General features: G+C 42.7%; 1 protein-coding gene across 1 annotated transcript; it reads left to right on the top strand.

The window, feature by feature from the left end:
- Positions 1-449: 449 nt before the first annotated feature.
- kat2a (K(lysine) acetyltransferase 2A) lies at positions 450-11,686 on the top strand (the record flags this gene model as incomplete). Its single annotated transcript, XM_083648952.1, has 18 exons — positions 450-674; positions 997-1,120; positions 1,318-1,463; positions 1,727-1,816; positions 2,619-2,800; positions 2,988-3,179; positions 4,156-4,262; positions 4,777-4,881; positions 5,572-5,708; positions 5,838-6,046; positions 6,130-6,256; positions 6,671-6,781; positions 6,890-7,033; positions 7,128-7,242; positions 7,625-7,661; positions 8,754-8,817; positions 9,586-9,670; positions 9,814-11,686. The coding sequence occupies 18 exons, from the start codon at positions 450-452 to the stop codon at positions 10,005-10,007; spliced, it is 2,394 nt and encodes a 797-aa protein (XP_083505078.1). The 3' UTR covers positions 10,008-11,686.
- Between the last annotated feature and the right edge of the window lie 555 nt (positions 11,687-12,241).

Here is a 12,241-nt window from a genome sequence, read left to right as displayed (position 1 = left end):
TGTGTAAACGTTTAATTTAATCAATCCATTTGAAATATGCATCAACTGTCAGTCAACATTTGCAAATAATTTGATGCGTTTGCCAAAAACTACAGTGCCCATAAAACATTTCACCGGAGACTAGGCGTGGACAGCAATGCTGCTTTCAAGTGCTCTGCGTAAATTGCGTATAATGTCGGGGCATTCGAGTACTTTTGGTCGCAGTTATTTTTATACACCAGTTTTACCATCAGATGTGGACACGGTCTACCACGTGCTGACATTTCTGTTTTAGGGCCTAAACGTATAATGTCAGCAACTCGCTATAATAGAAAATTAAGATTTCCACCACCAATCGTATTTACTACTTGTAAATATTGTGTACTCCGTGATTTAGATATTTCCGACAGTACATGAAGGCATCTTAATAGTCGAACGAGAGCAGAGGAAGAGTCTGCCGCAGCGTGGATATGTCGGACCCGGCGGCACAGGCCTTGCAACCCCGGCTTCTCCAAGCCCAGTCTAGCGGGTCAGCTGGGTCCAACACTGCCGCCACAGGCTCTGGGTCAGGGAATAGTGACCCGGCCAGACCAGGACTGAGCCAGCAACAGCGTGCAAGCCAGAAGAAAGCCCAAGTCCGGGCTTTCCCACGGGCCAAAAAGCTTGAGAAACTTGGCGTATTCTCTGCATGCAAGGTAGCTAGCTTAGCGTTAGCTAGCTAAAGTTCACCACAACAAAGCACTGTTAGGGCAGTATTAGCATTATTGTGTGCGAGGTAGCTAATGTTATGACACCTAGGACACAATAAAACAACAATATCAATAGAAAAGCCGTATAAGCTAACGTTAACTTGTTGTAGCTAGCTAGATTATCCCTTTGCTACTATGCATGTCATTAAATATGTAATATTAAATTATGCACTTATGCTCAGCTAACTGTGTAGTCATTCATTGGCTTGGATAGAATGTCAACATGACAGCTAAAATGTGTCGCTTTACATATTCTGCCTGTTCTCAGGCCAGTGACACATGCAAGTGCAATGGATGGAAAAACCCAAATCCACCAACAGCTACTCGTATGGACCTGCAACAGCAAGCAGCCAGTCTGAGCGAGTCCTGTCGCAGCTGTGGACATGCTCTGGGTACAAACTAACGCTAACCACCTCCACATCTCATCCACTACTCAGCCTTTAATTTATCGACAGACAAATCTATCTGTGACTTCTGACTTGTTGATTGCCAAAGTTCTTGTGACACTGACACCTCACCTGCATGTAGCTGCAGAGACAAAGTGCCTTGTTTTGACTTGTGCATCTTTTTGTTGATGCTGCCTTTATAGCTGACCATGTGTCCCACCTGGAGAACGTGTCTGAGGACGAGATAAACAGACTGTTGGGGATGGTGGTGGATGTGGAGAACCTCTTCATGTCCGTCCACAAAGAGGAGGACACGGACACCAAGCAGGTCTACTTCTACCTCTTCAAGGTAACCAAAGTACATCTCTGATTGGTGTGAAGTATGACACGCTCTTCTAATAGGTAGGCTGATTTATTGAAATATGGTCAGGGGTCCACTCCCCAAAGCAGCAAATGTGTGTATCAATATCCTTGTGTCATGTCACTGGTAAGACGGTAGGCGGAATGCCTCAAATGCTACCGTATTCATTTAGTGGAGTTAAACATACGTCATCATAAACTTACCAATCTCACATTAATGTTCTCCCTCAATTCTCTGCTCTTTCACTTTAGCTGCTCAGGAAATGTATCCTGCAGATGAGCCAGCCAATCGTGGAGGGATCTCTTGGAAGTCCGCCTTTTGAAAAGCCCAACATTGAGCAGGTGAACATGGACGAAAGTGAAATTGTTTATACATCTTCAGCTCCTATCCTGATCTATAGCTGTAACCGAATGAGGACCAAGGATGTATTTGGAAGGATATACAGACGGGTGCCAAATTAAAGGAAAAACATGTACAAGCCTGAATCCTGAATACAGTGAGGGGATCCGGTGTCTCTGCTGTGGCATTTTCCTCGTATGGTTTGGGTCAACTTGTCCCCTTAGAGGGAAGGACCACTGCAAATCAATGCAAAGTTGTCCTGAGTGATCACCTTTATCCTATGATGAAACATTTCTATCCTGATGGGAGTGGTCTCTTCCAGGACTACAATGCCTCCATCTATTGGCACGAGGGGTCACTGAATGGTTATATGAATATGAATTATGTGAATCATTATGCTTATGCTATGGCCTTCGCAGTCACCAGATCTCATCCTAATTTAATGCCATTAGAGATTTTGGACCGATGTGTTGTACAGCTCTCTCCACCACCATCATCAAAACACCAAATGAGGGAATATCTTTTGGGAGAATGGTGTTCCATCCCTCCAGTAGAGTTAGAGACTTTTATATCCCAACTAGCATTGAAGCTGTTCTGGCTGCTGTGCTAAGACACTTTATGTTGGTTTTTCCTTTAATTTGTCACCCATCTTTATATGGTTTTCATGGAATTGTGTTGCAAGGGAGCAGTTTGAAACCTAGCTTATTTCCTGACAGCTATTGTATTAGCAACCACTGCAACAGGAAGTAAGCTAGGGGCAATTTAGTAGTTGTGTGATGACTTCCTTTTTCCTTTCTTCCAAAGGGGGTTTTGAATTTTGTTCAGTATAAATTCAGCCACCTGGCACCTAAGGAGAGGCAGACCATGTTTGAGCTTTCAAAGATGTTCCTCTTGTGCCTGAATTATTGGAAGCTGGAGACGCCGACACAATATCGCCAGCGCTCCCAGAAGGATGATGGCACCGCCTACAAAGTGGACTACACTAGGTGTGTGTATGTGCGCGCGCACGCATTCTCATTTAATTTTTGAAGGAAGCAGTAACACTTTATCTTTACAGTAATTCCTTTGTCAATATATTGGCCGCTTTGCATGCTTTGACTTGTTGGAATTCTGTGCTGGTTCTGCTGTTATCAGTCTAGAGACAATGGCAGCATTTTGCCTTGTGATTCCCAGGTGGCTGTGCTACTGCCATGTCCCCCAGAGCAATGACAGCCTCCCGCGCTATGAAACCACTCAGGTGTTCGGCCGTAGCTTGCTCAAGTCCATCTTCACTGTGACCCGACGCCAGCTCCTGGAGAAGTTCAGAGTAGAGAAGGATAAACTGCTACCAGAGAAACGTACACTCATCCTCACACACTTCCCCAAGTAAGTGCAACCACTCATGGAAAAAAACACGAAATATTATGAAGCAGTGCAACATCCCTTCATTGTATTGCACTAGGTTAGTGTGCTTTTGCATTAGTGCGCATGACTGTACAATGTTCAGTGATCAATCTTTCTAAGTTCCTGTAGAAATTATCACCTTTCTCACAAAAGTGGATCCCTTCCATTGTGTCCCTGACTGTTTTTATACATCAAAATGACCGCTTATACTGGGCTCACCTTGTAGAGCGCGTACCACTCCCCTCTCTCTCCACCTCTCTTGTCTATCTACTGTCCCATCTAATAAAGGCAAAAATGCACCCCCCCACCCCAAATATATATATTTCATTTTTTGTCCCACATTGTGATGTCACTGATGTCACAATGTCTATGACATCATCACTGATGATGTCACAATGTATATGACATCATCAGTGATGTCACTCAAGCAATTTGGATGTCGTCATGACATCATTGATGTCACTTGAGCACTCGATGATGTCATCAGTTATGCAATTGCAGTTATGCAATTGTGATGTCATCAGTGAGTGATGTCATCAGTGATGCGAAGTTGGGCAATTGTGCACTACGCATGCTACGCAGCTGCCAAGCTGCGGGCGAGGCCACATTAATGTAATAATTTACCAATAATGTAATAACGCCCGGAAATGTAATACAATTTTCATTTAACGATCAAAAATGCAATAAAATCCAATTATGTAATAACTTGACCAATAATGTAATAAAATGTCCTGACTGATATCGTAATAAAAAATTTACCGAAGTACATTGGATTTGAAATGAAAGAATGGCTAATGGGTTAAAGTGCAGACTTTGAGCACCATACAGCCAGGAACTGTTCTTTTGTTCTGCTCTGCCTGTGTGTGAAAAAGCATGTTGTGCCATATTGCTAGAGTCCTTGGATCTATTGATGGAGGCTTGTTTCGGTTTGTCTTAATTATGGATATATGTCTTCCAGGTTCTTGTCCATGCTGGAGGAGGAAATTTATGGGGAGAATTCACCCATCTGGGAGGCTGACTTCACCATGCCTGCTTCAGATGGCACACAGCTGGGACACCAAACAGGTGAGGGGGACACGTTGTGGTTTAACGGACACATATCCTATGGGATGGGACGGGACCGAGACAGTAATACATATGCATATATTTTGTACTTCTGCTGAAAACCTCTGTTCTTTGTACCTTGTAATGTCTATACTTATAGTAAAGTACAGTTCTTGAATCATTCTTCAGGTTACTTGACCATGGGAATGTAAACTGTTCTCAATTCAAATACAGCTATTCTAAAGCTAGATACAAACTACTAGAACATTTCAAAGAAATTGTGCAACATTTCAAACTAATGAATGTCAAGTAATTCCTTTGTTTCTCTCATACTACTATGCTATAATCAGTGCCATCTCTCTACCTGTCCCAAAATGTGCACAAAAAGGTTCAAACACACTTGAGTCTCTTTTTCCCCCATTTCTTTCTTCTTTATAATGGTTTATGTATTGTTTGCAGCACCGGGTGCTTTATTAATATAAGACCTACATGTTTGTAATTTATGAACCGTTGTCTGGTCATCTCTCTGTTGCAGTGATCAGTCCTGCAGCAGTGTCTGGCTCCCCCTCCCTCTCCAAGGGAATGAGCAGCGGCTCCTCACTGGGCAGCATGGACACAGGTGGGGCAGAGCCCATCACAGGTCTGTAGGCCCTGGGTGCAGTCCTTTATCATCCAGTACCTTGCTACTACATCCTGACTATGTGCATTGGGGCCTCACAAATGTCTCTTGTTTATAGGATATTTTGTAACATTGAAAGCCATTGTAAAATACCCAGTACATGCACGTCTATGTTTCAAATGTTATGTGCCAACTGGAAATCACCACTCATACCACTTATGTAATTTACTGTAGCAACCATGTTGTTTACCTATTGTTCAAGAACATTCAATTATTATTTAATTATTGCGATAACGTATTAAAACAAAATTTGTTGAACACAATGTTTATAAGAGCTATAAGCCAATAACTAAACCATAACATTGCACTGTAAAATACCCAGTAAACGCGCATCTCTGACTGCATAAGTTTCAAATGTTAATGTGCCAACTTGAAATCATCACTCATAGCACTAGTTATGTCACTGTAACTACCATGTTGTTTAGCTATTATTCAAGAACATTCAATTATTATTGAATTATTGGTATATTAAAACAAAATAATTTGTTGAACACAGTGTTTATAAGAGCTGTACACCAATAACTTAACCAATAAGCCAACAGCTGATGCCTAAAACCACCTCTTGAATGTTCCATCTAAAACACTCAAGTATGGCCTCTTGTGGCTTATTGCTTAAAAATAGAGCCTCACGAGTCTTGCCGTCCCGTCCAGGAGAGAAGCGTAAGCTTCCGGAGGCGCTGACCCTGGAAGATGCCAAGCGGATCCGAGTGATGGGAGACATTCCCATGGAGCTGGTCAACGAGGTCATGATGACCATCACTGACCCTGCTGCTATGCTGGGACCAGAGGTGAGCACCCTGTAGGTCTCTGCTCATTTGGTAAGATTGGGATCTTTATGAGGTAAAAGGAGATTCATTATTTGGTCAAATATTTAAATCTATACTGACAGTTTGTCATTTATTTATTTACTTTGCTAGACCAACCTACTGACCCCAAATGCTGCCCGCGACGAGACTGCCAGGTTGGAGGAGAGGCGAGGCATCATAGAGTTCCACGTCATTGGAAACTCACTTTCCCAGAAGTCCAACAAGAAGATCCTGATGTGGCTGGTCGGCCTGCAGAACGTCTTCTCCCATCAGTTACCTCGCATGCCCAAAGAATACATCACACGACTGGTGTTTGACCCGTAAGTAGGTTTCTGAGACCACATGGTTATCGGATGCCGCGTCACTTCCCTTTTTGAGTTCCTGAATTGTTCAACTCTCACAGGAAGCACAAGACCCTAGCCCTTATCAAAGATGGACGCGTCATCGGAGGCATCTGTTTTAGGATGTTTCCCACTCAGGGCTTCACGGAGATTGTCTTCTGTGCCGTCACATCCAACGAGCAAGTTAAGGTACATAACTACCTTTTATACCCATAAGAGACGAACTGGTCTGAACAGACTTAGAACATTTTACAGAGAGAGGAAAAGTACTCCTTCAACTGCCTTTTTTTTTTACTGATATTGAAAAGCTGGTTGTATTGGTTGCATAACTATCTATAGCACCTATAAGCTGCCACTATCGGCAAACACTGATAAGGTACCACTCCCAAGTTGCTTGCCCACTCCCAAGTCCCACAATGCAGCCAATGTGCTCCATACTGACCGTTTATCATTATACCAACCACTACTGCCAATTTTTCTACCACTGTTCTTGTCAGTCTTGTTCTCTTGTGTTTGGAAAAATCTGAATATTATGAACATGCATGTACTAAGTTGTCAGGCTCATGTGTCCAATTGTCCCGTCTCTGGTCTTTTTAATAAAAGGGCTATGGAACGCACCTGATGAACCACCTGAAGGAGTACCACATCAAACACAACATCCTCTATTTTCTCACCTACGCTGACGAGTATGCCATCGGCTACTTCAAGAAGCAGGTACTGCAGGCACAACCTGTACATTCTGTCCTGGACTTCCCGCTCTATCCTGCCATGTCCCATCTTTCCATGTCTTGTCCTTTCTGTAATTTGCCGTCTTCCTCGCAGGGCTTTTCCAAAGACATCAAAGTGCCGAAGAGTCGTTACCTTGGTTACATCAAAGACTACGAGGGGGCGACTCTCATGGAGTGCGAGCTGAACCCCAGAATCCCCTACACTGAGCTATCTCACATCATCAAGAGACAGAAGGAGGTATGGGAGTCTGGGACATTCTCATTAAAGCCCACTTGTCGGTTGTGAATCCCTGTATTTTGAACATCAAATATATCTTTCAATGTCATGTCAGATCATAAAGAAGCTGATTGAGCGTAAGCAGAGCCAGATCAGGAAGGTTTACCCAGGACTGACCTGCTTCAAAGAGGGGGTTAGACAGATCCCCGTGGAGAGCATCCCAGGCATCAGTGAGTGTTTTGGTTTGAGGATGCTTTATGGATACATTAAGAGGAATTTGTAAAGTCGGGAGGGTCTCTAACAGAGGTGCCTAAATTCTTTCGTATGAAGGGCCAAAAATGTATCTGGATGGAGGGTCGTGGGGCAAAAATAAATATTGATATGTGAAATATCACATTAAAATTATATTATATTATATATATTATATTATATCCCCATGTATTATATTTTATAGACAATTTACATTCTAAATCTAAAATAAATCTTAAAAATACTAAAAACACTACTCTTATCTGTTTAACAGTCATTTTTATTAAGAGTTAGATTTAAAGTTGATTGTAAAAAAAACACACACAATGGTCCATAATATTTCTGACTTTTTGTTGTTTTCAGGAGAGACCGGCTGGAAGCCCAGTAGCAAGGAGAAAGGGTAAGCTCAAGTCATAGTTTTTAAATCAATGTTCAAGTGTGTTATCGCATGAATTTGACCTATATGTATATAGTGCACTCACCCAGCACTTTATTAGGAACACCTGTACTCCTGCTTAGTCATGCAATTATCCATTCAGCCAATCACGTGGCAGCAGTGCAGTGCAGTGCATCAGATCATGCAGATACAGGTCAGCAGCTTCAGCTCATGTTCACATCAAACATTAGTGTGATATCTCAGTGACTTTGACCGTGGCATGGCTGTTGGTGCCAGATGGGCTGGTTTGAGTATTACTGAAAGGGTTGATCTCCTGGGATGTTCACACACAACAGTCTCTAGAGTTTAGAGAATGATGGTGGGTGGGGGGGGACAAAAGACCTGCAATGAGCGTTAGTTCTGCGGATGGAAACCCCTTGTTGATGAGAGGTCAGAGCGGAATGGCCAGACTGTTGCCTGACAGAAAGGAGACAGTAACTCAGATAACCTCTTTACAACTGTGCTGAGCAGAAAAGCATCCCAGAATGCAACACGTCCAACCTGGAGGCAGATGTCACTTTGGTAACCAGTTGAAACTGAGCTGAAATCTGATACCTACTCAGTCTTAGTAAAGTGTTCCTAATAAAAGTGCTCCGGGGGGGTGTCTATACCTATTGTGTGCTTGCTAATTTAACTATTCATATTCCTGTTTCAATATTGCATACATACAAGATTGACCGGGAGTAGTGTTTTTCAATATATAGTCTGGTCAAAGACTTTTCTTTATTTTTTATAATTAAATATTTGTATTACATAGCACATTAGCACTGAATGTATGCTGGCATTATTTTATAATCATGGTTTAGCAAGTAGTATAAAAAGATTGGTTACTCAACACCTGTTGTCATCAGTTGTTCTCATACAACACATTGTTTGTTTGTTTGTTTATTTATTTAAGAAAAGGGACAATGCACATTAATTAACATGAGCACATGAGTCCATCATGTAAATGTGCCAGATTTAGCCATACAGGCTAATTTTCATCTGCAGTCCATTAAGTGTAGTCATGGATGCAATGACTCATTTGCTTTGCATGAATGATTGAATGTTTGGTAGGAAAGAGGTGAAGGACCCTGATCTGCTGTACAACATGCTGAAGAACCTTCTGGCCCAGGTAAAGGTAAGTGACTCTTTGCCGCCAGACAGGAACACAGAAACCAAAGCAGCGCTGAGAGGGGCGACTAAAGCCTGGGACACGCACACGCAACGGCAAAGAAGTAGCGACGATGAAGGCCGACTGTTGAGTCACCTCACATCGCCTGTGTCTGGGCCAAAGGTTTGCACATGAACACACCGCAAAGACTGCAGCCGACGGTCAACTAGCACGTAGCCACGTACGTTCTGCGCCTGCGTGAGACCTAGGACTGCGGATACAAACCGATACATGAAACAAAGCAGCATTTGTCTACCATTTTCACACCACTCTCGCTCACCATTTTAACTGTTTTGTAATATAGCTACTTCTAATCAACAATATGATCAAAAGTTGCAAATGGCGCCGGTGTTGTCAGCCCTTGCCTGGTGTTTTGCTTGTGGAGGAAGAAAGGCGGAGGCAGAAGAATAAGGAGAAATTGCACTGAATGAATGATATACAGTGAGAAGCTCAATGGGCTTTCCTGAAGGCCACGTCATTGTGAAAATATTTGTGTATTGGAATTATCAGATGAAATGACAGAACGTTTTTTGTGAGCCCAATCTTCACCTGCACTGCTTGCTTAACCAGCTGACCAGCCAATCTGAGTGATTTATCTCAACTGCCTGATGCCGATCGGCGACTAGAGCCAACAGTGCAGGACAGCCGCTCCCCCACGGCCCAGACTTTGCCGACCACCGATTATCGACTGTGTGTGTGTGTCAGCCCCATAACCAGACCGTGTCTCTTCACCAGACTCATCCAGATGCCTGGCCCTTCATGGAACCAGTGAAGAAATCTGAAGCTCCAGATTACTACGAGATCATCCGCTTCCCCATCGGTGAGCCTGTCACCATACCTACCCGACTTGTCATTGTCTCGTCCAGTTTCCATTTACGACGCACAAACTATTCATCTGTCATATGAAAAGGAATTCACTTTGAATTTCATCGTCACTCTCCTCCTCCCCTCGTGTCCCCACAGACCTGAAGACGATGACCGAGAGGCTGAAGAACAGATATTACGTGACCAAGAAGCTTTTCATCGCAGACCTGCAGCGAATCATCACTAACTGTCGAGAGTACAACCCTCCAGACAGCGAGTACTGCAAGTGTGCCAACACGTTGGAGAAGTTCTTCTACTTCAAGTTGAAAGATGGAGGCCTGATTGAGAAATGAATTCAGCCACAGACTGATATACTTTCTTTGGTTGCCACAGACAAACATGGAGCAAATCACCAGGGGATCACTGCTAGCTATTTTCATACCTGGGTTAATGTAAGTGTATGTAAGGTTTGTGTACAGTACATAACTGACTAATCTTAGAAAGGAATTGTTGGGGTTGTACGAGCATTATGGATTATGGAAGGGGGTTGGCCAATGTCATAGGGACAGTTGAGCATTAGAAAGTGTCAAAATGGCATTGCCTTCCCCGTTTCAGTTACTTTCTGTCGTGTCTCTTTTCCAATACTCACAAATGGGTTAGCGATACATTTTAACATAAGTTTTGCATTCAGTGTACCAAAGTGATAGGTCTCAGTTAAAATGTTGCCACTTTTTTCAGTTGTATATGAAGTATAGTATGATCGACCTGTTTGTTCAGTCCAATTTTCACATGCCCGGAACTCATCACACAAACAGGTGTACATACAGTATTTTAGAGCTCTTTCACAGAAAACTAGACCTTGGGACCTAAGCCACGTTGCCTTCCGTTACTGACAGACACTTGAACAAGCCAGTCAACTTGAAGATGAAGTATCTCTGAGAGGTGAAGTCCCTATTAGGCTTTTCACATTGAAAGACTGACTCTTGAGTAGTGTGAGACAGTGCTGGACTGCTAGTGATGGACTGGGCATCAAAGATTTCCAGCACTTTACGTGCAAAACTTAAAACAGTTCCCCAAAGGTTGCATTCAAGAAAACCTCACTGTTGTTTCATGTTGACAATTAGCATAAATAGACGCTCATCTATACAGTAAAGGATGTGTACTGTAATTGAAGCATCATTTTCCACTTGTGGGGGTTTATTCCAAACCATTTAGGCTGCGGACACATTGTAGCTTTGCTTTAAACAATGCTTGCGTATGACAGTTGTTGGCATTGTTTTGTAGTCCTGATAAACTAGGTCACCTCACCGATCTGCTACCTAGTCCCATTTAACATACAGCCACGTTTGTGATGATCCGACACGTTTAGTTTATGTTGATATGACTTCAACAAAGGGGTGGGAGCTGAGCAGCAGACCACCCAGTAGTTCGGGGCTGTTTTTTTGATACGTTATGGTTGTTGTACAAAGGACCTAATTTGTGGTTTATTCATCACTCCATACTCACAAGCTGTAATGGGTGTTGTTGCATGGCGGACAGTCTAGGATTTATGTTCATAAAAACAAACAATCCAAATTGTACTCACAATTATGGCCACTGTTGTTGTCGTACAAACACGTTTATTTTCTCTCTCCAGTGGTCAGCGTCAGATTGGATGCTTCCTGAGATGCCTTCACTTGTTATTTCTAAGACATGTTTCAGAAGTGACTGATCACTGCTGGTTGAGCCTGCTTGTTGAGTGTTCCATTGACCTACGTGTGTGTGAGTTTGTGTTTGTGTGTTTATTTTTTTACTTGAATCATGACTAGCTTTGAACAACTGAAGTGATGTCAGTGTTGCATTATTCAGGGTTAATTACGTATTTCTCCCTTGATCTACCTATGCTGCATATCAGATTCTCTTATACAAGGACTGTCTGAGTGAACCTTCCAGCTATACTAGGACTGGACTGCTACTGTCTCTAGTTATGGTATAAATGCGATTTACTGTAACTGTAATACTGTTAATTACAATAAAGTTTTTTTTTATATAAGTAGTTGATACATTTTTCCGGTGGTTTCTAAACTGCCTTATACATATAACTGCCAGGGGGTATCTATAATGCAACATTTGTTATGGTTGGTATTGGAAAAAATGGGACCACACCAAAAAGTGCATAGAAGTGCTGACTAGTAGGACACTTTATTCACCCACCCCCATTTGCGCCAAGTCCCGCCCTTAGGCTTAGTCATGGCGACTGATGATTGGTTAGGTTTAGGCATGAGTAGGCTGGCTTCAGGCATGGGGAATGATGATTGGGTTGGGTTTAAGAATGAGGAGTGATGATTGGCTAAGGTCAGGGTAAAATATCAGGGTAAGCCAATCAGAGGCACAGTATGATGGGACTTCCGTGAGAAGAAAAAAAGTAAAATAAGATACCACTGAAAAGAGCCAAGGGGGTTACCAACATCAGCTCTATCGCTGTAGCTTTCGATTTCCTGACGTAATAGGAATGAAACAGCAGGGCCCACTTGGGGAACATTCAGACAGGCAGAGCTTAGAGCAGTTTCATCCTATTCAACAGACTGCAAAAGACCTCAGCTGAAGG

This window comes from Poromitra crassiceps (assembly GCF_964638095.1).
Source record: "Poromitra crassiceps genome assembly, chromosome: 13".
Classification (NCBI taxonomy): Eukaryota; Metazoa; Chordata; class Actinopteri; order Beryciformes; family Melamphaidae; genus Poromitra; species Poromitra crassiceps.
The sequence above is the reverse complement of the archived record's forward strand: the minus strand, read 5'-3'. Positions and strand labels throughout refer to the sequence as shown.